The sequence below is a fragment of the Sinocyclocheilus grahami genome, unplaced genomic scaffold, assembly GCF_001515645.1.
Source record: "Sinocyclocheilus grahami isolate Dianchi unplaced genomic scaffold, SAMN03320097.WGS_v1.1 scaffold355.1, whole genome shotgun sequence".
In the NCBI taxonomy this organism is placed as follows: Eukaryota; Metazoa; Chordata; class Actinopteri; order Cypriniformes; family Cyprinidae; genus Sinocyclocheilus; species Sinocyclocheilus grahami.
Genome location: NW_015505534.1, coordinates 987,080 through 1,013,534, shown reverse-complemented (window position 1 = coordinate 1,013,534; position 26,455 = coordinate 987,080). Strand labels below are relative to the sequence as shown.

At 37.0% G+C, this 26,455-nt stretch overlaps 1 protein-coding gene across 1 annotated transcript in view; it reads right to left on the bottom strand.

Annotated features, from left to right (window-relative positions):
- Nucleotides 1-318: 318 nt before the first annotated feature.
- The window catches only part of LOC107548772 (collagen alpha-1(I) chain-like), a 61,867-nt gene continuing 35,730 nt past the window's right edge, over nucleotides 319-26,455 (bottom strand). The window contains exons 8-52 of the mRNA XM_016229578.1: nucleotides 20,755-20,799; nucleotides 19,455-19,574; nucleotides 17,622-17,660; nucleotides 17,480-17,533; nucleotides 17,299-17,352; nucleotides 16,088-16,195; nucleotides 15,898-15,951; nucleotides 15,726-15,779; nucleotides 15,447-15,491; nucleotides 15,248-15,301; nucleotides 14,729-14,773; nucleotides 14,152-14,205; nucleotides 14,019-14,063; nucleotides 13,885-13,938; nucleotides 13,637-13,681; nucleotides 13,014-13,067; nucleotides 12,218-12,271; nucleotides 11,779-11,805; nucleotides 11,499-11,552; nucleotides 11,279-11,386; nucleotides 11,106-11,159; nucleotides 10,923-11,030; nucleotides 10,373-10,426; nucleotides 10,219-10,272; nucleotides 10,088-10,141; nucleotides 9,888-9,941; nucleotides 9,640-9,747; nucleotides 9,482-9,535; nucleotides 9,294-9,347; nucleotides 9,114-9,167; nucleotides 8,878-8,931; nucleotides 8,615-8,668; nucleotides 8,426-8,479; nucleotides 8,209-8,262; nucleotides 8,062-8,115; nucleotides 7,923-7,976; nucleotides 7,568-7,621; nucleotides 7,085-7,102; nucleotides 6,880-6,933; nucleotides 6,738-6,800; nucleotides 4,596-4,761; nucleotides 3,999-4,108; nucleotides 3,720-3,800; nucleotides 1,962-2,144; nucleotides 319-1,566 (exon numbers count right to left, since the gene is read on the bottom strand). Of these exons, the coding sequence (XP_016085064.1) occupies nucleotides 1,423-1,566; nucleotides 1,962-2,144; nucleotides 3,720-3,800; nucleotides 3,999-4,108; nucleotides 4,596-4,761; nucleotides 6,738-6,800; nucleotides 6,880-6,933; nucleotides 7,085-7,102; nucleotides 7,568-7,621; nucleotides 7,923-7,976; nucleotides 8,062-8,115; nucleotides 8,209-8,262; nucleotides 8,426-8,479; nucleotides 8,615-8,668; nucleotides 8,878-8,931; nucleotides 9,114-9,167; nucleotides 9,294-9,347; nucleotides 9,482-9,535; nucleotides 9,640-9,747; nucleotides 9,888-9,941; nucleotides 10,088-10,141; nucleotides 10,219-10,272; nucleotides 10,373-10,426; nucleotides 10,923-11,030; nucleotides 11,106-11,159; nucleotides 11,279-11,386; nucleotides 11,499-11,552; nucleotides 11,779-11,805; nucleotides 12,218-12,271; nucleotides 13,014-13,067; nucleotides 13,637-13,681; nucleotides 13,885-13,938; nucleotides 14,019-14,063; nucleotides 14,152-14,205; nucleotides 14,729-14,773; nucleotides 15,248-15,301; nucleotides 15,447-15,491; nucleotides 15,726-15,779; nucleotides 15,898-15,951; nucleotides 16,088-16,195; nucleotides 17,299-17,352; nucleotides 17,480-17,533; nucleotides 17,622-17,660; nucleotides 19,455-19,574; nucleotides 20,755-20,799 (3,012 nt within the window). The 3' untranslated portion in view covers nucleotides 319-1,422. The remainder of the gene's footprint in view (nucleotides 1,567-1,961; nucleotides 2,145-3,719; nucleotides 3,801-3,998; nucleotides 4,109-4,595; nucleotides 4,762-6,737; nucleotides 6,801-6,879; nucleotides 6,934-7,084; nucleotides 7,103-7,567; nucleotides 7,622-7,922; nucleotides 7,977-8,061; nucleotides 8,116-8,208; nucleotides 8,263-8,425; nucleotides 8,480-8,614; nucleotides 8,669-8,877; nucleotides 8,932-9,113; nucleotides 9,168-9,293; nucleotides 9,348-9,481; nucleotides 9,536-9,639; nucleotides 9,748-9,887; nucleotides 9,942-10,087; nucleotides 10,142-10,218; nucleotides 10,273-10,372; nucleotides 10,427-10,922; nucleotides 11,031-11,105; nucleotides 11,160-11,278; nucleotides 11,387-11,498; nucleotides 11,553-11,778; nucleotides 11,806-12,217; nucleotides 12,272-13,013; nucleotides 13,068-13,636; nucleotides 13,682-13,884; nucleotides 13,939-14,018; nucleotides 14,064-14,151; nucleotides 14,206-14,728; nucleotides 14,774-15,247; nucleotides 15,302-15,446; nucleotides 15,492-15,725; nucleotides 15,780-15,897; nucleotides 15,952-16,087; nucleotides 16,196-17,298; nucleotides 17,353-17,479; nucleotides 17,534-17,621; nucleotides 17,661-19,454; nucleotides 19,575-20,754; nucleotides 20,800-26,455) is intronic.

The following is a 26,455-nucleotide window of genomic DNA, read 5'->3' as shown; positions in this document are numbered from 1 at the left end:
TTGAAATCTTTCATGGCAGGCTTAGGTATGCAGTGTACAGTAGATTTCCCACTTCGTCCCATTCCACACAGACTACAGGACACGAATGACTGCATTCAGAAAACAAATACAGGCAAAGGGTGGCACTTCTATTCTAGTGAATTGTACCTGCTCATGGATACTTCTGAGATACACCTGGGTTGCAGTTTCGCTCATTAGCATGTTTTGCTGTTTGAACATGAAAAACACAACTCCACAAAGCAGTTTTTAAGAAATGTTCGTGTTTCACACAATGATACAAAATTGTCCAACACGACTGAAATGATACATCATGCACTTTTTATAGCTGATGCTCAAACAGATGACCAGCATGTGATTTCGATGTCACCACAAATACATAGAAAACACAATATACAGTACAAAATGTTTTAGAACAAAAAGTTTTCCAAAACAAAGCACCTGTGCCTAAATTCAATGTGATTTAAAATGATAATGATGAACGACACTTGTATTTGGCTTTGTTTGATTAATCTTAACATATTAACCTATTTTACCTATATCATTTGTGTATTTTTTTATATTTATGTCATATTTGTAAGTGCTCCCTGAGACCTACATACAGTAAATGTGAACTGAAGGACACTTGTCTCTATGACTTTATGCATGTGTACTGACTTTCAGTCTCATATCCATAATGCAGATCACTGCTTGCACATTTATTAACCAGCTTTGCTGCAGTTTGTATTATTCTTCTCTTTTTGAAACAACTTTTACTATGAATTGTAAATATTAGCACCCATAAATCATCTAACATACATATTTAGGTAACATGACCATTTCTGAAACCAAATCATGACATGAACAGAGAAAACAGAAAGGTAGCACAGACTTCCTGATATCCAAACCTCATGGGAAGGTTAGCTGTGTCCTCACTGGGACGCTTTGTTTCTATCAGTCCTACAATTCAAGTTAGACACTTAAAAGAGAGGGGAAAAAGTGTCATTCATACACTCACCTAAATAACGCATAATAACCAGTTAATCCATGATAACCATTTGTACACGATTAAATAGTAAACAGCTGAAACTTAAACCATGCAACCACATAGTGGTCACGTCAGAACCCTGTCATTACACTTGATACGATCCAAGCTTCTTCTACAATGTTATTACAAGTCCAGCTAGTGATTAAAAAACATTGCTAAAACAAATACAATTATTATAAAAATAGTACATTAATTACAAAGCCAAAAGTCCCTGTAAACAAAAAAGGATATTGGCCATTTGTCTGGAAGCACAGGGATAGACAGGACTCTGTTTAGCGTATTTCCTTACCACGAGCTGTAGATGCTGCATGTGTCTTCAGAGTGTCCTGTTTTCTTCTTTTTGGTGTTTGTATTTAAGGTTAAATGCACAGGATGTAGCGTTATCATTCAGGGTGTCTCTAGCTGAAGCACACAGGGCCGATGGTGAAGCCAAACTCGTGGCTGCTGTTGCCCAACATTCCTATATCACGTAAAGGAAGCAGGTCCATGTCTTCAAACTGAAACATGGACTCACGCGGTCCGGGATCCACTTCCTTTGCAGACTGGTTCAACAAATACAAACAGAAATGGTTTTAAAATTATTGTTAAAGGTAAAGCACAATTGTTTGAAACATTGCTAATGTTTTTGAGCAGTAAATTCAGCTTTGCCATCACAGGAATAAATTACATTTTTAAAATAAATTCAAATAGAAAACAGCTATTTTTTAATTGTAATACTATTTCACAATATTACTGTTTTTACTGTATTTTTGATCAAATAAGTGCAGCCTTGGTGACCAAAACTTCTTTCAACTGACCCCAAGCTTTTGAACAGTAGTGTATATCAAAATAAATGTGCTCACCACAGCAATGAATGAACCATATAAAAACGATTCACCTTCAAAAATGTGATAAAAATTACACATTTTTATTACTAGTGCTGTTAGAATCCACATACCACACAATCCTGCAGTTCTCCTAAATAGCTCTGCTTTATGGCGTCTGTGAGGAACTGGACCTGTCGCTGTGTCTGGCCCAGTCGGTGTCCAGGGTAACAGGAGTACGTTACTCTCTGTTCTGCTCTGTTGCTCTGGAGCCGTAGAAACCGCAGCTGAACCACACTGAGGGCTGGATACTCAAACTGACCAAAGACAGACAGATGGGTTTTGATGGCAATATTGAAGGACGGACAGTTTACTGTGTGCAACATCAGGGCTTGAAACGGAACATAAAACAATGAAGAGCAAGACTTTTATAATAAGAACAACACACTCTAAAAAATTCTGGGTTAAATATAACCCAGGGCTGGGTTAAAAAGGGACAAATCCAGCTATTGGGTTGTTTTAACCCAGCTATTGGGTTGTTTTGACCCAGTGGTTGGGTTCAAAACATCCCAACCGCTGGGTCAAAACAACCCAATAGCAGGGTTTGTCCCTTTTTATCCCAGCGCTGGGTTATATTTAACCCAGCCTTTTTTAGAGTGCATTATTAGCAGCAATTAACCTGGACAATCAATTAAAGATGTTAAAGCATTAAAGGGACAGTTCAGCAAAATGTAAAAAATTCCATTATCATTTTGTTTGTTTGTTTGTTTTCTATACAACAAAATAGCTAGTATTTAGCTAGAAAATGGCTAGTAAATGGCGCTGTTGATGTCCAAAAAACACAAAAAAGAACCACAAAAGTAAACAATCAACTTCTAAAGTGTATACATCAGTTTATAAATCCAAATCCCATTTTTTTTGCTCACATGTGACTCAGATCTGTTTTTCTTATGACAGTGTGAATAGCACAAACCACATGTAATCTGATCTTTTCAATTCCGATTTGTGTCACTTCCATATGTGATACTAAATCCGATACAGGTTAGATGTTTTGCAATGCGGCCGCAGTGTGAACAGTCATATCGGAATTCATGTGACTTCTACCATCACCATTCATCACAATTCTGCGCTCATGGGAGTCACTTCATAGATTTTACAAACCCAAAGCTATCAAGACAGTTGCGAAAGGTAGTCAGTGGAAGTACAGAGATGAGTCAGAACATAAGAGCTCGTATCATAAAAGTTTCAAAACTCTGCTTTTTTCGGTCACATCCTTGTCTTTATTGCCTTTTCATATTGCCTGTGCATAATTTCGCTGGCTTCTGCGGCAGATCACACTATAAATAAATGCACAATCGCTTACTTTATGTCCTCTGTGTTTACTTTCGTATGGCAGCGCAATGCGCAAGTGTTGCCAAGTCCAGTTTTCCCACAGAATTGGGCAACTTTTTCACTGTTGCAGGGGTTGTTTTTCAACTCCATGGGTTAAAGCGACCCCACTAACACGAAATATAACCCCCAGAACATGATTGGACTAGTTTTGAGAAGCAATTGAGCAGATTTTGTTGTGAAAACCTGGCAACCCTGTTCGTATTGTTCATTTGCGCATATGGACCAGTTCAGAACCATGATCTGTTCACACTGGAAATCTGATATTGGCCACATTTAAAACAACAATGTGAACAGCTATACAAAAAAATCGGATCTGAGCAAAAATTGGAATTTAGGACTAAAGCTCGCAGTGTGAACGTAGCCAAAATCTACAAATCCTGTGAATTTTTTAATTTGAGGTCAACTATCCCAGAGTCAAGAGATGGGCTATCTCTTGTCAATAGCACAAACTTTGATCCAATAGGAAGTAAAAATTTCCACAAACAAATAGTACTACTTACTTTAAAACCTCCCTCCAGTGAACTTAACCAGTAGAACTTGCTGTTATTCCCTGAGTCATTCAGCCAAGTGCTTATGGGAAGCTACGGAAATTGGAAGAGCGATAATAAGATTTTACAATATTAATATAAGTACAATATTATTCTTTGGAATATTGTGAAGTAAAGTTTTCTAAAGAAAAACACTGTACTGATAAAGTACAGACACTTGAAAAGTACTTTTAAAGCAGAGTAAAAATACTTCACTACTGTCCACCTCTGAGGTATTAACTAGAACATTACGTGTGCATCTCTGGGGTGAAGGCAGGTCTCTGCTCCTGACTCTGAGAAGTTACAGTAGGCCAAAAGAGCATCTAAAGGACTGCCTTGGTTTGGGTCAATGTAGTAGAATCCTGCAAAAGTTACAAAAGTCATTATTTAACAGATTATTTTATCCAAAACAACATACAGTTCAAATATATTTAATAGTGCACACACACACGCACACTTCTTTAGTTATTTTAGTCAAGCAGCTGTATTAAAGGGATAGTTCACCTTCAGTTGCTGGCCCCAATTGACTGAAGGTGAACTATCTCTTTAACTATCCTTTGGAAATGCAAAAAAATTAAAATAATAATAATAAAAAATCTAATTTACACCTTAGTGCTGTTCACCTTAGATTTTATGGCCTGAGACAGATTTTAATACCAGGTTTAAATGGTGTCAATGTAACGAAGTGTATGTGTTTCAAAAGCTTTTAAAACTCCATAAGCACAATCACCTTTTTAGAGAAAAAAATAACCATAATGCAAAGATTTCTCAATGATAGCACAAAGGGAAACAAAAACAAACAGATAAATGACTTTGAAAAATAGAAAAGTTGAAAGATAGGACTCTGACCGCTGGTGTAGTTGGGATGGCACAGCCACAGCTCCAGACAGGTAGATGCTGGGTGCTGCTTGCTGCCATCCGGAGGGTCCACCAGCAGCCGGAGGTCATGGTACAGAGAGTCCAACAGTGTCTGAATCAGAGGGTAATTGGGTTTGTCTGAACTGTACATCAGGTCCTATTGGAGAATAAAACGTAGTACAAATTGATTTGCTTTTTTGTGATCTACATTTTAGTGAGGGTCCAAGAATAAGAAAGTTAGATTTGGTGATGCTCTGCCACTGCAGGTTGCTGAATAGCACATATTTTAGTTCTGCCATGATATCAATGCACAAAATGTTGACTCCATTCAAATTTATTCAGTGTGACCATAATCATGGGATGTTTGGTATTTAATGATCAGCACAGCAAATCAGAGTAAAAGGGCCACTAAGAAGAAAAAAAACTTGCCTTGATCTGGGTCAGGGTCAGGTTCACAGAAACGCCAGCAGGCCCTGGAGGTCCCGGTGGACCCTAAAATAAGAAATTAAATTAATAAAGAAAGAAATTAGTTGTCATATTGTTACAAAAAAATTTAAAGGTGCCAACTTACTGCCAAGCCCCTCCTTCCAGGAGGTCCAGGATTCCCCTGAAATCCCTTAGGTCCCTAGGATTAAAGTGAAAACGAGATATTTAATAACTAATCTTAATTTATGTTACTGTGAATATAAAATGATTTTATGTATTTTTATTTTGATTGAGCTGCAACATTTCCTTTTAACCTGACTAAAGAAAGCTTTGAAAATTAAATTTCATACCTTGTCTCCAAACAAGCCCTGCAGGGTGGAAGAGATAAAAGAGAAAGAAATTATAAATGATCTTCATGCTCTTTCCAAAAAAAACAAAAAAAACAGGCTGTGGTTGCGATAAGGCACTCCACTGTCCTTGCTTTTGTCATTAACAATGAATTAACAATGGTTTCATATCTTGAAAAGACAGAGCACATGTAAATGCATCTGCAGCAGATGTGTTAACACAAATTGGGCTACGGTGTAATAGGTACAGCTTGCTATTAGTTTAAATGCTGAAACCTTAAAAAAAAGACATATTCACCGGTAGTCCAGGTATTCCAGGTGCCCCTCTAGGCCCAGCAGGACCAATATTTCCCTTAAGGAAAAGTACACACATTTTATATTTAATTATTCATAAGATGATTTTAACCAGAGCAAGTGAAGGAAAAGAAGATTAATCATAAAGATTCATCAATATTGACAGTGCTGCAAAATATATATATACGTATATGTACAATATATATAAAACAGTCAATATAAAACAGAAAAAGAATGATTTTTCATATTTGTTTATTATTATTATTATTATTATTATTATTATTATTATTATTATTATTATTATTATTATTATTATTATTATTATTATTATTATTATTATTATTATTATTATTATTATTATTATTATTATTATTATTATTATTATTATTATTATTATTATTATTATCATAAGCATCATCTTACAATATCTATGGTGAAGGCAATAAGCAAAAGAATATCTGTTCAATTAGATATTTTGACCTTACCTGATCCCCCTTTGATCCTGGTGGTCCAGGAGGACCAAGAGGCCCCATACTCCCCTAAAAAGAACAAATAAATACTCGTCTAAGAGAACTGAATAGGCTACACTGCAGACTCATAGGATGTGCTTGATATACATTATACCTTCAAGCCATCTTTCCCTGGTGGACCAAGTGGTCCTTGATCTCCTTTCTCACCCTGTTATGGACAAGTTAAGGTATCAATATTAATACTGTATTTCTTAGGTATCTGCATAAAAGGAATCCTGTCTGAGTAAAACTTTAAAAGCACCTCTGCTCCTACATCAAGTCCTATTGGAGAATAAAACGTAGTACAAATTGATTTGCTTTTTTGTGATCTACATTTTAGTGAGGGTCCAAGAATAAGAAAGTTAGATTTGGTGATGCTCTGCCACTGCAGGTTGCTGAATAGCACATATTTTAGTTCTGCCATGATATCAATGCACAAAATGTTGACTCCATTCAAATTTATTCAGTGTGACCATAATCATGGGATGTTTGGTATTTAATGATCAGCACAGCAAATCAGAGTAAAAGGGCCACTAAGAAGAAAAAAAAAAACTTGCCTTGATCTGGGTCAGGGTCAGGTTCACAGAAACGCCAGCAGGCCCTGGAGGTCCCGGTGGACCCTAAAATAAGAAATGAAATTAATAAAGAAAGAAATTAGTTGTCATATTGTTACAAAAAAATTTAAAGGTGCCAACTTACTGCCAAGCCCCTCCTTCCAGGAGGTCCAGGATTCCCCTGAAATCCCTTAGGTCCCTAGGATTAAAGTGAAAACGAGATATTTAATAACTAATCTTAATTTATGTTACTGTGAATATAAAATGATTTTATGTATTTTTATTTTGATTGAGCTGCAACATTTCCTTTTAACCTAACTAAAGAAAGCTTTGAAAATTAAATTTCATACCTTGTCTCCAAACAAGCCCTGCAGGGTGGAAGAGATAAAAGAGAAAGAAATTATAAATGATCTTCATGCTCTTTCCAAAAAAAACAAAAAAAACAGGCTGTGGTTGCGATAAGGCACTCCACTGTCCTTGCTTTTGTCATTAACAATGGTTTCATATCTTGAAAAGACAGAGCACATGTAAATGCATCTGCAGCAGATGTGTTAACACAAATTGGGCTACGGTGTAATAGGTACAGCTTGCTATTAGTTTAAATGCTGAAACCTTAAAAAAAAGACAAAAACAGGCTGTGGTTGCGATAAGGCACTCCACTGTCCTTGCTTTTGTCATTAACAATGAATTAACAATGGTTTCATATCTTGAAAAGACAGAGCACATGTAAATGCATCTGCAGCAGATGTGTTAACACAAATTGGGCTACGGTGTAATAGGTACAGCTTGCTATTAGTTTAAATGCTGAAACCTTAAAAAAAAGACATATTCACCGGTAGTCCAGGTATTCCAGGTGCCCCTCTAGGCCCAGCAGGACCAATATTTCCCTTAAGGAAAAGTACACACATTTTATATTTAATTATTCATAAGATGATTTTAACCAGAGCAAGTGAAGGAAAAGAAGATTAATCATAAAGATTCATCAATATTGACAGTGCTGCAAAATATATATATACGTATATGTACAATATATATAAAACAGTCAATATAAAACAGAAAAAGAATGATTTTTCATATTTGTTTATTATTATTATTATTATTATTATTATCATAAGCATCATCTTACAATATCTATGGTGAAGGCAATAAGCAAAAGAATATCTGTTCAATTAGATATTTTGACCTTACCTGATCCCCCTTTGATCCTGGTGGTCCAGGAGGACCAAGAGGCCCCATACTCCCCTAAAAAGAACAAATAAATACTCGTCTAAGAGAACTGAATAGGCTACACTGCAGACTCATAGGATGTGCTTGATATACATTATACCTTCAAGCCATCTTTCCCTGGTGGACCAAGTGGTCCTTGATCTCCTTTCTCACCCTGTTATGGACAAGTTAAGGTATCAATATTAATACTGTATTTCTTAGGTATCTGCATAAAAGGAATCCTGTCTGAGTAAAACTTTAAAAGCACCTCTGCTCCTTTGACACCTTGCTCCCCAGGCTCTCCTCTCAGCCCTTGGATTCCCTGTCAAGCATAGAACAAAGGTTTAATCAATGCATGATTATGATTTCAAACTGTGTTAATAGTTTACCATTTTATAAATTCCCACAATGTTATTTAATTCAAAATATGTGATTACTTTGATATTTATTGTTCTGACCAGGCATATCAAGCGTATCAAGCTTACCATACTTCCTCCCCATCCAGGAAGTCCTTTCTCTCCTACATCTCCCCTCTCTCCCTATTGGACAAGGAGAAGCCAATAAGGTAATCCATAATACTGTATGTTCAATTCAAGCCATGAAATTAAAAAATTAAACTCATCATGTATTTAAATGCCATGTTGTCATCGTTGACCTCATCTCTGAACTCTGACCTTTTCTCCTCTTGGTCCTCTGGTCCCCCTCAACCCTGCCTTGCCTCTTTTACCCTTTAGGTATAAACCACCAACAAAAAAAATCAATTTATCAATCATAATCACCACCATCTTCCAAATGTTTGTCCGGAATTATGACATGCATGAGTCTAAAATAAGCTTTCATGACACAATATTGTCGCTAAACTTCTTTGATGTTAACTTAGAGATTTGGAAACATTTAATAGTCAAAGAGGGTACTAAAAGGGCATATCTCATCTTACCCTCCGTCCAATGTGACCCATTTTTCCAGGTGCTCCATCCTTGCCTTGATCTCCCTAAAAATGCATCAAGAAGCAAATTCAAATTTAAAATGAAACTTCAGATAAGAGTCCTAGAAAATCTGTATTCTCAAACACAGTTCTCATATCTGACAGCAAGGACAAAGGCATAGAGGAAGAACTTTTATTTTAGATAGCAGACAAGGATTAAGACAGAAAAAAGAACATGGTGACCTTACCTTCTCTCCTTTCATGCCTTCTCTTCCTTCAGGTCCTGGGTTACCCATGCGGCCCTGCAACAATCAAAACTCATTAAGGGCCCTGATGATTCAGCAGAGTTGAAACAAAAGTAGAATTAAGACAAGGTACATCTATTTGTTGTGCTTTGCTGTAAATATTTTATCTCACTGGGCACTGACCTGAGCTCCTGGCAGACCTGGTGAGCCATGTACCCCTGCCTCACCTTGTAGACCCTAACAGAGTAGATTTGAATTGATATAATTGGGTTATTCAATCACTTGTACTATATTTATATACACAGACAAGCCCAAAACGCCACACCATCTTCTTGAACAAATGCAATATTCTGGGTTTTAATGGTCTGTACCTCTAAACCAGGCAGTCCCGGTGGTCCTTGAATGCCTTGAAGGCCGTCTGGCCCCTAAAGAAAAGAAATGCCTTCAATTTGAACATGTAGTGGATTTACAGGCAATTTAAGGAAGCAATCAAGAGTTTCCATCTTAGTGGAGTTCATTACAAACTCACCTCCACCCCTAGTTCTCCTTTATCTCCTGAATTTCCTTTCTCCCCTTCAGGCCCTGGGAGACCTTTAGGGCCAAAAAGACCTTGGGGGCCTACTGAGCCAACACCTAACTGTGGACCAAGATAAGAAAATTAATGAGTTACTCTTGAGATAAAAATGAATTTGTTGTTTCCCAAGAGATCCCATAAGAATAAACTATTAGAACAGATTATCTGGGGGAGGAATATGAATGCAAAGAAATTATCTTTACCTGTGTCCCGGCTTTTCCTGCATCACCTCGCACGCCTTTGCGACCTGCAATTCCCTGAAGCACAGATATGAATATTGAGAACAACAATAACACAACAATTCAGCAATTCTTTTGACATCCAAAGATTTTCAATCCAATATAAAAAAAGATGTTACATGTTATGCACATATACAGTAATATGTTTTCAAGTGGATCAGAACCTCAGGTCCAGCATCTCCTGGCTCACCAGGAAAACCACTCGGCCCAACCTCCCCCTAAAGGAGAAGCTTAATTTTAGACCATAAATATAAATAATCCAAAGATGCTCTAAGTGAACAATCAAACATGCTACCTTGCTTCCTGGAGGTCCATCTGGCCCCACCAATCCTGGATGGCCTGGTCCACCCTGAAACACAAGAAAACAGGAACTGTTTATTAGTAACTTCAACTATGCGGCCATATTACGCATGAATACAGGGGTCATTCATTCTCAGGTCAACACTCACTTCTACACCTTTTAGGCCAGGAGGTCCAACACCACCCATGAGGCCTGACTCACCCTAACATAAAAACAGCCAATGTTCACAGACAATCACAAACAAATGCAACAAAGCTGACTTAAACAAGTACTGACAAGATACTATGTATTTTAGTGTTTAAATTAGATACCTATATTACCATTTAAATCTTCGGGGTTGGTAAGATCTTTCTTTTATGCTCTTAAGTCTCTTATGCTCACCAAGGCTGAATTTACGTTATCAAATATACACCAAAACAGTAATATGTTAAAAACAGTTGTGCTGCTTAATATTTTTGTGGAAACCGTGATACATTTTCAGGATTCATTGACAAATAGCATTTATTTTAAATAAAAACTTTTGTAACATTATAAAATGTCTTTACATTTTTACCACTTTATCACTTTTGATAAACTTAACGCATTGTTTCTGAACTCAAACCTTTGAACAGTAGTGCATATCAATTGATAAAAACATATCAGGCTAAATAAAATGTTACATAAAAAAAATACATAGTGAAATGCTGATTTGCACTTACCTGCAGTCCGATTTGCCCCTTGTCTCCCTTGAGCCCCCTCTCTCCCTGCTCCCCCACTTCTCCCCATGGTCCCTCTAAACCAGTAAATCCTCGCAGGCCTATATCACCCTGAGGGAAAAAATTAAATATAGTACAATAGCATTTTCCCCAGTGAAATGACACAAGCTGTAAAAGATAAATTACCTTTTCTCCTTTAGGGCCGGGATCACCAGCAACTCCAACTGGACCAGCATCGCCCTTCATTAGAAGAAATACACCAATATTGCTCTTACAGTGACAGTGAGACTTATTGCATTTGAGACATATGACTTTTAAATTGCACAGTTGAGCCGACATTAAGAAACTGATCTCCACACCTCACTGCCTGCTGGGCCTGGTGGACCCATTGGACCTTTAGCACCTGGAGGGCCAATGTCTCCTTTTGGTCCTTGAAGACCAGGTTTTCCAAAGGGACCTCTGTCCCCCTGCCAGTACAAAAATGACATTATATTAATAAAAAAAAATGTTAACGGTAAAAAATCCTGTATAAATGTTACTGTGTCAAGCAAATATAATTTTATAATTGTTTTACCATACCTTATCACCTTTCCTTCCAGGAGGTCCCTCCAAACCTGACGGACCAGATGGACCCTGCAGAAGTCAGAGAGCTTTCATCACATCTCTGTTGCCACCAATTTCTTAAATTTCTTCTCTATAACAATGGTGTACGTAATAGTAATTTTATTCTGGTTCATTAAAATATCACATAACCATGGTAAAATCTCTGTAATGCATGGCTAGTTGCTCTAGTTGCTTTAGTTTGTTATGCTGTACTGAACCAAGACCAAATATTTTTGCAGCTCCATGCCAATCTAACCTGTGGCCCTTCCAGTCCGAGAGGTAAATAAATAAATAAATAAAATTTAAAAATAGAGAAGACGTACACACAAATTCAACACCCTCAGCTCAAGAACAATCATTTTTCAGCCGGATATTGAAAAGCTTTGGCTTATATTTGGCAGCTTTGGCACAAAATATGTGCTTTTCAATGAATAAATTATGAAAATTTAACAGTATATGCCCTGATTTGGATGCACAGTGCAAAAATGTCAATATGATGAAATATAATGTAATATGGATTCAGTTTATTTTTGTTTTCTAAATGTAGGTACTGTAGGTAAAAAACCCCCCGGCAAGTCCAATAAGTAATTTCAGCACGGGGGTCAGGAGGGTGTCTACCTTGCAAGCAGGGGAAATAAACTTTGAAGTGATTATAAAGATGTGTGTTGACCACATGAATAGAGAAGAAAACTCACCATAGATCCAGGGGGTCCGTCCTGACCACGTTCTCCAGGAATCCCTTGCAATCCCTGAGGTTTGAGAAACCAACCAAGACCTTAAAAGCCTGTGTGTTCATGTGTGAACCAGTGTTTTCTGCTGCCACCACTTACCATTACTCTTCTCACCTACTGCATTTTACTAGTCATTTATGGCTGGTAGGGTGCAAATTAAACTTTGACAAGCTGCGCAAAAACACTGGTGCCCACTAAATTCCTGGAAAGGCTGTCTTTGTTTGTATAACCTCTTTATGATTCATAAAAGGCATAGCCCATCCTCTATAAAATGTGATCATCATTTTTTATTTGCTCTGCACCGGGAGCTCAGTCTGCTGGATTCATGAATCCTGCATTATAGAGCTCCTTTCACTGCCAAAAACGGCTCATTAATGCTAAATAAAGTCTGTTAGAGGTGCTTGAGAAAGCTTAGCATTGATGGCTAAATAAACAGCCTAGCCTTGTTTCAGCCTAGTAGCTAAATACTACATTAATGACTTTATAAAAACAATATAGACTTTTAAACAATTGGAAGGTGGGCTATTCCGTTAAGAGAGCTGAAGTAATACACCCTAAAGAAAAATGAAGAAAAAACAAACTAATTAACCAGTACATATGAGAAATAGGAAATTACATTGGTTAAATTTGAAATTCCAAGTTGAAGTTAAAAAAAAAAAAAAAAAAAAACCTTGGGATTTGTTTTTTGCTATGTGGTATGAACTACAGTTGAGCTTTCTCATTAGGAAAAAAAACTCTTTAGACTGAATTTGGCTTTTACCATTAATCCATCAATTCCTGGCTCCCCTCTGAGGCCCACTGGCCCTGCAGGTCCCTGGAAATGAACAGGGATAAGAAGGTATATTATCATTTAGAAGTTTGGGGTCAGTAAGTTTTTTTTTAATTAATGATTTTATTCAGCAAGGATGCATTAAATTGATCAAAAGAGTAAAACAATTATAATGTTACATAATGTTGTTATAATGTAAGTTTTTTCCTTAAATAAATGCTTTAAAAAACATATACATCAAAGAATCTGGAAATAAATAATGTATAATTGTTTCCACAAAAATATTAAACAGCACAACTGTTTTCAGTTGAATGCTGTAGAAATGGATACTAAAAATTCAACTTTGACATCAGAAATTAATTAAATAGAAAATAGAAAACAGTAGTAATTGTAATAATATTTCACAATATTAGTTTTTTTACATATGCAGCTTAAGAGACTTATTTAAAAAACATTTTAAAAATCTTACTGACCACAAACTTTTGAACACTAGAGTATGTGTTCATATTAAATATCTTGTGATACTGAACAGCATGAAGTCTTAATTTTAATGAGTAAGAAGATCAAAGCAATTTAAAGATAGATTCTTCACTCTGTGAGAAAAGAGTGCTTACAGGTTCTCCTTTGGGACCAGGTAAACCTTCCCGACCTGACAGTCCCTAGTGGAAAAGCATATGAATACAATAATATCGATCGTGATCAAGTAGTAAATTGCTTCACAGAGTCTGTCATGGGCTAGTTAGTATACATATATTAGTATGCGGATATCTATGTGAAATAACATAACCTCAAATGATCCAATCCCTGACTACCATCTCTTTATTCAATCAGTTAGATTCATTATAGTGGAACAAACATTCACCTGCAGGCCCCTTGGTCCTGGCGGTCCAATCTGTCCCTCTAATCCCTGGGGTCCCTAATAATGACATATACTGTAGGTTATGTAGAGATAATTTATCAGTAACTTTACGATGTCCCAAATAATAAATACCATACCCGTGGTCCCAGAAGGCCAACAGGTCCTGGAGGCCCAGGCTCCCCCTAGAAAATAAAACTGAAATTATTAGTATGTAACAAAATACTACAAACTGACAAACAGAGTGGAACAAATATGAGGAAAAAACCTTACACGAGAGCCATTAGGCCCCTGGGCACCAACCACACCTGTCCAACCAGGAGCTCCCTGCAAATATTTAAATAAGCTGAGATCTAATTTAATGCACAAATCATACACTACCATTTAGAAATTTGGGGTTCGGAAAGATGCATTAAATTGTTCAATCCTTAAAAAAATATGTAACACATTTTCAATACAAATATTAAGCAGCACAACTGTTTTCAACAGTGATAATAAGAGGAATGATTCTTGAGCCTCAAATCAACATATTAGAATGATTTCTGAAGGATCATGTTACACCGAACACTGGAGTAATGATGCTGAAAATTCAGCTTTGCCATCACAGGAATAAATTACATTTTAGTATATATTAAAATAGAAAACAGTATAAAAGTAACAAAAAAATCTTACCGACTCCAAACATTTGAATTTGTATAAGTAAGAAAACTACAGTATAATACCAAGGAAACCATTTATTTTAAAAAGGAAGCATACAGTATACTGTGATGTGAATACTAGTTTTACCTGATCAGCCCCTTTTGTTGATATCTACTGATCATATCAATTTCTGATGTTCTGTATTACTTACTGGTGGACCTGGAAGACCTGGTGGTCCCTCCATCCCATCATCCCCCTGTAAACATTACCATTAACAGATACATATAAATTGATGTCTTTAAAGTCCGCATGAAATCAAAATTGACACTATTTATTTTGTTAGCGCACATTGTTGTTCTTGAGGTGAATTATTAATCCATGCAAGTTAATCCCCTGAAAAAAATAGTTTGTCTTGATAATCTTTAATCAAAATCTGAACATTAGCTTCCGCTCTGGAATGGCATTTCTTCTCTGATGACGTCAGTTTTGATGCCTTTGGCACTCCCCTCCAACCATTAGTTTGCTGTGAGCAAGAGATGGAGGTGTGCTAAAATCCCCCCCCCCTACATTCAATATTCCATTTCAGTTGGAAATACGTCACAAAACTGAAGTAAAGTAGGTACTAACTACCGGTTCATGTGGACTTTAATGCGCAACTATTATTTGATAGTTTATTTGATAAACAAATGTTGAGCATTTATAGCATTCTAGTTATTTTGTTTTCACTTACATCTGGCCCTGGATGACCTTCAGGGCCCTCCATCCCTCTCATTCCTCGTGGACCCTGTAAAAGAATTCAAATATAATCAGGCAAGATTGTTATTATGAATGACAAAACTATGTACATTTAAACGACAACGCCAGATGTAATTAAAGAGTAAATAATTTTTATTGTGTTCATTCTGTTCATTAATGTTGCTGTAACTTACAGGAGGGCCGACAGTACCAGGAGAGCCAGGTGCTCCTTTTGAACCCTGTAAATGTGAACTACAGGTTACATATTTTCATAAACACTTACAATTATTAGGCAGTTTTCCCAGCATTATGCAACTGTAGATTATAAAAATTTTAATTAAGTGCCTTTTTAATAATGTAGTTCTTTGCCTGACCACTAGATGGCAATATATACCATCATCTCAAAGAATGCACCCTATACTGTAAACATGAGTTGCCCGCATTTATTGACTACTGATTTAAACATAACTTACTTTCTCTCCGCCTTTTCCCATATCTCCACATGGACCCTCTGGTCCAGCAATACCCTGCAACAGAAACAGTGTAAGTCCTTAGGCAAAAATAAAGTAACTAAACAAAATCATGGCACATCATGGGATTTTATCTATAATATTTTGGTTACTAGCTTCACCATAACTATCTTACCTCTTCTCCTTTCTCTCCAGGTGAGCCTGGTTCTCCTTTATAGCCCAGAGGACCCTGTATTTCAAAATTTACTGTTAACATACCAAAATAATCAGAAAACATGACACAATAAAACACTTTCAAGTCAGGATGCTGAAATGAATTGCTTATCTACCTTCAAAATGTCAGTGTCACTGTAAAATCACTTTACCTTTGGTCCTGGAATCCCCAGAGGCCCCTGAGGCCCGTCCAGCCCATTTTCTCCATCCTTTCCAAAGACCCCTGCTCTGCCTATCACACCTTTTGGGCCACGGTCACCCTGCAAGAATAGCACACAAACATTTTTTTTATAAATTAATGTCAAAAATCATAAATTAAGAAAAAAACACTTTTCCAACATACATCTAAACACATTTAAAGGTAAATGGATTTAAAAGTAATTTAAAGTGATAGGCTTCCATTATAAGTACATTTTGTTTGTACAAACTGAGGCACAAATTATTTTCAGTGATAATTAACAGCATATTTAAAATGCGTTAATTAGAGTTTAAGATGGATTAACTAAAAATGACATTTGTTGGCGTTAATGTTACTACTACTAAAACCTAACTAAAAAGCTCTAGATAGTGTTATTGCCAGCCTAACATATCTTGTAAATGTAAACACAGCTGGCAATGTTATCTGATTATAAACAGGAAGGACATATTTGTTAAAATATCTAATCTGTGCATCAGGCGTTGCAACGTAAATGCAGCCAAAGAATCCTAGGATTGAGTTGGGGTTTTTTATTAATATGAGTTAATATTAATCAATCAATCAATCTATCAATCTATCAATCTATCTATCTATCTATCTATCTATCTATCTATCTATCTATCTATCTATCTATCTATCTATCTATCTATCTACCTACCTACCTACCTGCTCCTTCACAGTGATACATTAAATGCTAACAGAAGCTCATTTCAGCAGTGATTGATGCAAGGCTTTTGAGAGGCACAAATGTGATGTACCTTTCACATTAAATCTGACAAACCACAATAATCTGTGGTTAAATCTCAGCAATGATGGGTGGTATTGTGTGTCTAATAACGGTCTCCCTTTCACACACATAAAAAACCCCCAAGCAAATTAATTGCCACTAATTTGAGGTGATATCTTGATGTCTTGCTCTGATAAAAAAAGCAAATATTGGTCTATTTGTGAATTACATTATTTGCAGCTGTCTTGACAGACTGTCAGATTTTCTTATTACGAATACGATAACATTATAATTAAAGACAACAACATTTTGGTGCACAATTAGTAGGTTAATAGTACTACAAGAGCAATAGTGATGCCTTAGCAAGTACCACTAATAAAAATGAAGCTTGCCTTAGTAAGCATCACTAAAAATGACAATGTTGCACCATAGGATATTACCATGTCTCCCATATGTCCTGGACGTCCTTGTTCACCTGGCTCCCCAGGTGGCCCCTAGTAAAGAAGGTTAAGAGAGAGAGAGTGAGAGAGATCATGATTTAGCAGAGCAGGTATTGTCATCTGAGCTCAGGAAGTACTGCGCTACATAACACAGCCTCATCAAAATCTTATTAAACCTCACCTGCGGCCCAGGTTTCCCCATCTCTCCTTCCGGACCAGGCGGACCTTGCGCTCTCTACAAGCTCACGAAAAACAGAACAGAGTCAGGGATATTACATCTTCAGAAACATAACAAATTTCACAAATATGTGTTGCATACTTACAGGCCAACCTGCACGGAGAAGCTGGAAGAACGAAGTTTGCTGGAGGAGAGAGTGAGAGAAAAATAGAATAATTTAACTGAGCATCACATGACTATCCATGTTTATCACATTATTAGCATCGCAGCTGATATTAAAGCTTTATCTGATACTTTATCAAGGTAAACCTACAAAACTGCTCTATTTATCATAAGGATGGGTCAACTTGTTGTCAAACAATCAGATAACAACTCTTGTGAGAAGTCGCGACTTTCATAGATACAGCCATATGTATGATGACAGATATTTTTTAGTTTCTTATATGCCATAAATGCTGGGTTTTAGAACATTGTTTCAAGCTACAAACAATTAAAATGCTTCTTAAATCACATTTATCTGTTTTATATTATGTATACCCTAAAAATGTGTCTTGATTGGTAGAGCTGCACGATATTGGAAAAAATGTCATTTTGATATTTAGTTTTTCTGCAATATATATTGTAATATGAAAAAGAATAGGAAATTGCTCCAGATTACTTGAATAGCTATATTTGGAAAGAATCAATCATTCTAGAAGGGAGTGCATTTGCATAGAAAATACAATTATTTTAAAAAGCTGAAAAGTGACCTTACTTTGAAGACTTTTTTGAATGCAAGAATTTTTTGGGCAAGAACCAACTCAAACCTCTTTTACTAACCATAACGTGAACAGAGTTTTAAGAAAATCTTTTTCCACTCAAGTTTTTATAGGCCACATTCCCATTGTTTTTGACCCATTCAATATGACTATAAAATAATGAACAATAGCACTACTTTTATTTTACTATACTAATTACATCTTACATTTTCAAAATGTAAAAAGATTTTATTTTTATAGCTCACCGGAATATTTATTTATTTATTTATATTTACTTATTTATTTAATCACACCCTTCAAGATTTGACTATTGCATTATGAAATATCATGACTTTATAATGATTTTGTTTAAAAATATTGTGCAGCCCTACTGATCGGGGTCAGGAGAACTCAAAATTGGTCTAATTATACTGAGCTTCCTTGTGCTGATTCATTGGTTAGTCATTCAGACTACCCGCCAATTAGTCTATATTCAAAATATGTGTTTCTGTCCTTCCTGGTCTATTCTTGAAGATTTCTCTCTGTTACTCTGAGGAGTCATTTTAATGAAAGCAAAAGCCATAACCCTACAATTCTGGTCTTACTAAAGCTTTAATGGTCCATTCTCATCCAACCAGACTCTAGACTTAAAAGCTGCCCTGTAAACTACAAAGGCGTTCACAAAGGCAGCATGCTGCACACAGGACACATATCCCAAAATGAGTTACGAGGTCACAGGCTGCTTTTAATTAAACCATGCTCGACAGAGGTTTCGGTTATCATAGCAGATGCGTTCAGAGATACGGAGCTGGAAACTGACATGGATGGTGAGATTGATTGATTGTGCTGAGGTGACCTTGCTCTGGGTTTGAGTAAAGGGGATATCACCCCTTCAGTTACAGAGACAACTTATGACATCATGCAGAACTAAGAGTAGAAAAGTCTTTGCCCTCAGCTAGATTACTGGATGTACAGTGGAGGATGGTTCAAAGACTGTAGGAAGCAAATAACCCATTACAGCAACAGAGAATTCCTTCCTTCCTCTCTCTCTCTTTTTCTCTGAGGGCATCTTTATTCAATCACGGCTGTGGTGCTCATCTGGGCCATTACACAAGATACAGCAGTGCACTGACAGCCACATTAAAGGGATGAGGGATAAAGTTTAATTTTGTAGACAGGGAGACCCACAGACAGGGACGGAGAATGGAGAATGGAGAAACTGAAAAAAAGAGAAAACTTACCTGAAATGCAGCCCATTCCTCAGGTGTGTTTCTCCACAGGTAGAATGTGGGCAGCCCAGGTGGCCCAGGAGGTCCTGGGACTCCACGGCGACCTGGACGGCCCTTAAGCCCAATGGAACCCTAAACAAAATCACAACAACAAGGAAGACTGTATCACACACACACACAAAATTTACACTGACATATGTTTACAATCTTAAACAAATCTCAAACCTGATGAAAGCTGAACTGTTAGGATGAAAAACAAAATTCCATCCCACATCTGCATTGTATAAGCAGGCATGTTGTAAAACAGCACTGTACATAATAGATCTGTTCAGTTTAGACACCACCAGATAAGTGATAAATATTATATAAATTATCATGACTTTCACCACTAAAGTTATAAATACATTTTTGTTTCAAGATGTAAATATCAACTGCAACAACACAACGCCATTCAAAAGTTGAGGGTGAGCAGGATGCAATAAAATGATCAAGACATTTGTAATGTTACAAAAGATTTCTATTTCCTGTTGTTTTGAGCTCTCTATTCATCAAATAATTCTGCAATTTTTTTTACAGGTATCACAGTTAATATTTTTGTGAAAACTATTTTCAACATCGATAATAAGTTTATTGAGCATCAAATCAGAATTTTAGAATGATTTCTGAAGGATCAAATAAATGCTGACTTGATGAAATTAAGAGATTTCTTTCAATAAATAAGAGACTTCTTTTTAAAATTGTGCATCAAAACCTCTTTGCCATGACATTTGGCACATCTAATATGTTTATAGTGTAAAAAGGCTCTTTATAGAGATGTGACAAAGACTAGTCACAGTTTAGTATGTAAATAATTGCAAGAAAGAAGACCAATCCCAATTCAGTTTGCAAATATTACAATGATGTCACCACTATTGGTTCAATTTCCAATGCTGAACTGATGAAAACTTTGGTGATTGATGATTTTAAACTTTAGTATGTAAGTCAATAGGAAAATCAATAAATGAAAGAAGTAGAAAAAGAGGCTGAAGAATCCTGAAGAGCACAGTATAGGAAGTCAGACTGACAGCATGTCTTTGCAAGCTTCCCTGTTGGCATTTGGACTTCTGTTTGGAGACTGAACATATAAGAGCAGTCAACTGAAGTGACAAAGGTCATAGAAGGACACAAGGGGTCAGCTGGTCATGGCCACAGGCACGTGAACTTTGACCTCGGCTTGCCTTCATTCACCATGACAGTGCAGATACTCTGAGAGATTCACATTGAGTGCTCTAGTCCATTTCTCATTACAAAAACATTCTAATTATTATCATACCTTATCACCTTTGGGTCCTGGATAGCCATCACTCCCAGGACATCCCTAGAAGGAGTAAGGCATAGTAAAAGGCATAATAAAAACCTTAAACATACAAAGTCACAGAGCGTGACCAAAATAAAACATACAGCTTTCATTTTTAACAGAAAGTGAGCTTGTTTAACAGTGTTAAAACTAAAGGTTTATAGCACGTAAAAAGATGTAAATAAGCAATAAGGTGTAAAAACATTAACTTTAGTGGAACTCTAAATACGGTAATACAAGCACATTGTTGAACCTAAACATAACCTTTCAACCATCACAAAACTATTCTAAAAGCAGGAGGACACCTGGTTTGCACGTTTTTTTTGCAACAAAACCATTCACACAGAGTAAAAATACTAAAAAAAAATCACTAAATGGCACTGAACAGTTTGTGACAAGCTTTTTGTCATCTGAGCCAAACAATTGATCTAGCTTAAAAAAAAATGTTTTAGGTAACAATAACAACACTGCACCACAGTACAATATTTTAGACTTAAGACTTAAGACTTAAGACGGGAAGTCTAATGGTGAGAGAGTTGGACTCGTAACCCAAAGGTTGCGGGTTCGAGTCTCGTACCGGCAGGGATTGTAGGTGAGGGGAGTGAATGTACAGCAATCTTTCCCACCTTCAATACCACGATTGAGGTGCCCTTGAGCAAGGCACCGAACCCCCAACTGCTCCCCGGGCACCGCAGCATAAATGGCTGCCCACTGCTCTGGGTGTGTGTTCACTTTGGATGGGTTAAATGCAGAGCACTAATTCCAAGTATGGGTAACCATACTTGGCCACATGTCACTTCACTTCACACTTAAGTGGTATATAAACACATATAAATGCTTAGTTTTAAACAGAACAGGCTTTAACGCCCTGGAATGATAAAGTCAGTTCCTTATTCAACATATGACTAAATGCTTGACCCCCACCAAGACAGAAATGCAGAGTATGGTAGTAACAGAGATGTGAAAAAAGGGGGCATTAATAACTGCATCTCTACTGCATTTTGCTTTCAGACAGAGCAGTATCTCCTTAATGTTTTCAGCCAACTGGTATAAAGCAACCCTTCATTATCTAATGGAGGCCTTTTACAGTGCCTGGGCCACTGGAGCTCAGCCAGAAGCCTCCAGATGGCACCACATCTGGGTTTACTTCTGTTAGACCTGATCACTTGTAAAGTCAGGTGAATGTTGCATTTTGATTGGGTGAGGCAGACGGGTCGTTCCTCCAACAGCCAATTATAGAGAGCCGTATGAATCATGCCAAGGCGGGAAGTGAGACATGTTGACATATGCAGTATGCTGTGCAGCTTAAAAAAGCTGAAATATACAGGTGCATCTCAGTAAATTAGAATGTCGTGGAAAAGTTAATTTATTTCAGTAATTCAACTCAAATTGTGAAACTCGTGTACTAAATAAATTCAATGCACACAGACTGAAGTAGTTTAAGTCTTTGGTTCTTTTAATTGTGATGATTTTGGCTCACATTTAACAAAATGCAGCCCTAGTATGGTAGTAACAGAGATGTGAAAAAAGGGGGCATTAATAACTGCATCTCTACTGCATTTTGCTTTCAGACAGAGCAGTATCTCCTTAATGTTTTCAGCCAACTGGTATAAAGCAACCCTTCATTATCTAATGGAGGCCTTTTACAGTGCCTGGGCCACTGGAGCTCAGCCAGAAGCCTCCAGATGGCACCACATCTGGGTTTACTTCTGTTAGACCTGATCACTTGTAAAGTCAGGTGAATGTTGCATTTTGATTGGGTGAGGCAGACGGGTCGTTCCTCCAACAGCCAATTATAGAGAGCCGTATGAATCATGCCAAGGCGGGAAGTGAGACATGTTGACATATGCAGTATGCTGTGCAGCTTAAAAAAGCTGAAATATACAGGTGCATCTCAGTAAATTAGAATGTCGTGGAAAAGTTTGCAATTACCAAAAATGATCTTTTTATTAGATTTAGTTTTAGTTAATAATTAACAATAACAACACTGATATATACTTAAATCATACTCACAGGCTCACCTTGGGGCCCCACTGGCCCCATGGGTCCTCTTTGAATGCGATACATATTCCCATCAGAGCCACGCACAAGATCTCCATGCCTTTCTGTAAATATAACGGTTCCTGGGTGCTCCTCAGATCCCCAGCCAGGTCCTATAGGGATATCTGGAGTTTTTAATGTTTTTCTTCCACTTCCCTTTGAGATGCCCTCCCAAGAAGTTTTTCTCACAGGAGCCTGTGTGGTGACCCCCAAATCCTCTTTTAACAAGTTGGATTCTCGATCCTCAGGACTGGAGGTGGTTTCCAGTTCAGTTTCACTACTAGGTACAATACTTCCGGTAGGTTTCTCGGGTATCTGAACATCCAGGTTGATGATTATGGTATCCACTGGTTTCTTTGGTGAAGTTTTGCCAGGTTTGTGCTTGTCAGTGGTGATGTTTTCATCTAGACGTTTAGATTCTGGTTTTCCATCACGGCTGCTTGTTGTGTCAGTTGGGAATGTTTTGGAAGGTGTACCACCATTTTTGGATAAGATGTTTTGGTCTACCAGGTCTGTATCCTCATCCACCTCAAACACATCACCTCGCCCCACAAGGCCAGGACGTTTGGATCCAGTAGGCAGAGTACCGTCTCCACGTATAATCCCACGTCTATGGAGACCCTATTAACAAAAAGAAATTACTTCATGTGTACCAAAAATTGATTGGAAGCTATTATTCAATTCTGTTTGTTATTTTTCTTTTACATCTGGGAGCTTTATGTTCACTATAATATGTTTAGTGAAGATGTAATCACTTCATCATAATGTCTAATTTACCGTGAGAATGTTTATGCGACTTGATTAAAGCTTTAATCTCCATTTTTACATATGGTTGTGAAGTTGCTGCTGCTAACAGATGTTAAGGTAAATACAAGAGTGCAATAATTCCAGGCAGAAAAACAACAATAATTTAAACTAAGCATCTTGTAGCAATCAACAATGATCTACTGAGATCTGACATCATGTAAAGATCAGATGTGCATGAGTTACATGCATGGCTCACACATTTGTACCACTCCAAACAAAGCTAAAGTTAAAGAGTCAAAACAGTGACACAAAACACTCATGCTAATAATATGCAAACCAATGTCACGCACGCATGCACACACGCACACAGGGTACATTTTGAGACAAAAAATAATGACAAAGAATAGTGGTCTGGATTCCATATGATCTGGCTTGGTTCTGAATGATGAGAAGGGAAATGAAAAACAGCCTTTTCTCTGTGATAAAACATCCACATCATAGTGTCAAAGGCAGAGGATTGTTGCTGCATATCAAAATGACATCATACAAAACTGAAACATGTGTCTCTTTTTAAAATCTGATGTGATTCTGTCTAGTTTCCCTATTTGCATGAAGTCTAAGCTAGGCGTTTCAGTAATGTGACTTCTGTCGGACAATACGAGTGCTTCAGTTCTCTTGATGACATCTGCAAGGTTTACAAGTACATAAACTAAAAATAAGAGACTTTAGAGTCATGGAAATTTATACATTAAGCTATTCTGCACAATTATTACTATACTGCTTTGGGTTGCCAGGTTGGTCTATTTCATGACTTCCAGGGGGGGAAAAATACATTTTTAAATATAAATAAACAAATGTGTATGTGTGTGTGTGTGGTGTGTAGAAATATACATTATTATAATATCATATATATACTGTAATATAATGTTATGGCATCAGACCACAGCCTGAAAAAATCAGATGGAAAAACCTTCATACAAAGAAAACCTGGGTAAAATCAGACCCCCTTGCCCTAATACCATCACTAACAATGGCTCTTTCTGTAGCCATGGCCTGATAAACTGACACTTGATCTCCACCTGGCAACGAAGGGCTGTCGTCCAGTTTATCTTCCTGCTGTTGGTCTGATATCCGTCTAATAGCCTGCCAAAGAGGGTCTGAACACATGGACTCACATTAAGTGCGCAGTCACCCAGCAAAGAGCAGCTTCCACCCCAGCTCTAGCTATAACACCATTTGGCCACCAGGTGGCTTCCTGTTACAAGGACCAACATGAAAATATCTGTAACACCACTGCTGCAGGGGTTTGTCCTTAATTAGTGACCAGATGCTTTTGTTTGTTCTTTTGTAATTTTGGAAAAAAGGCCAAACCTGATCAAAAGCAAAGAAAAAAATCTTTCTTTTGCTTTTTTGTGACAAGATTAGGCAATCTATAAATATCAGTTTGACTATTATGTATAATTCAGATCAATGATCACTTCAAAAATTAATGTTCCCAGATTTGTCGCTGTGATGTGCACATGATGTACAATCTTGCTGTTATTTAAGGTCTGTTACAGAAAAGACTGAACACAGTTTAGACAGAACAGTGAAAAGGGCCAGATGACAGATCTATGGGAGAGGTAAAGGTTTCCTAAAAAAACAAAAGTGTTATGCCTCTAGGCTTCAGATACATTATTTACACACGCGTCTACATGCCAGCTAACCACCACCAGTACTAAAATGTAAACTTGTAAAAAAAACTTGCCTATTATCATACCTAATTTCTGAAAGGTACTGTCTTGGTCTGTAAATACTGTATGCAAGTGGAAAGTCTAAAAAAAAGTGGTCGAGTACATACACACAATTACGCACACACATAAGTCGGTATGAAAAAAGCTGATTTGACTTGAAAGACAGCGACTATCTGTAAATCTATCACAGAGACACAGGTATTTATATGGGCAACGACAAACTAGCCATATCTTGCACTTAAACTGATTTAAATACAGCTTCCTGCAAAACGTTTTTCATAGATTGATGTCCTAGATTAATACATTTAAACTGAACAAATTTAATAAAGATGGTTAGACACAAAAAACAAAATTACGTAAGAAAACACCAATCACATCTGCAGAGATAACTGAATTAATTCTCAGTCTCATCCATTATGTTATTTTGGTCTTGTCATAAAACTGTTGCCACAGTTGTTTTTCTGCCACCGAGGGTTTTTAAATACAATGTCAGGCTGGGAATTCAATTTAGCTCTGTGCATTATAATAATATAAAAAAAAAATCCTATAAAGAACAGTGGCTATCATACAGTGTACTAAAATAAGCATCACAAAAAAAAAACAAGAGAAATGCAAAAAATCAGCTACAAAATTATAAAATACTGCACAACCAATAAATGTCAAATATAGTAAAAAACTGCACCCTGACACTGGACATGAACCCAGCGTTTGTGGTAATCTGGGTCGAACCAGAATAGTGAAAACGATTTCCCTCATATAAACCGAAGCCACTGTAACCTCTCACATCTGCAGCCAAACCAGTCAGCCTTCAAGAGAGATGGAATAACACTTGATTACACGCACATGACTTATTTTTCAGCACGAATATTTATACACATACTACAATCCATAAAAAAAATCTAATCAAAGTGGAGCTTCATAAACTATTGGATTAGCGTGCACCACCAAACCCACATGTCATTATTAGATAGGGGAAGTGCATGCATGATTTGTAAGAACAATTTTCCCAAACAAACACATTTCGGAAGGGTTGCCAGATGAAGCCATACCTTTGGAATGTGATTCCTCTGACCTTGCACTCCAAATTTCATTCAATCCAACAGAAACCATCCTAGCAAACACATCCAGATCCTCATGGTGACACACACACATACACT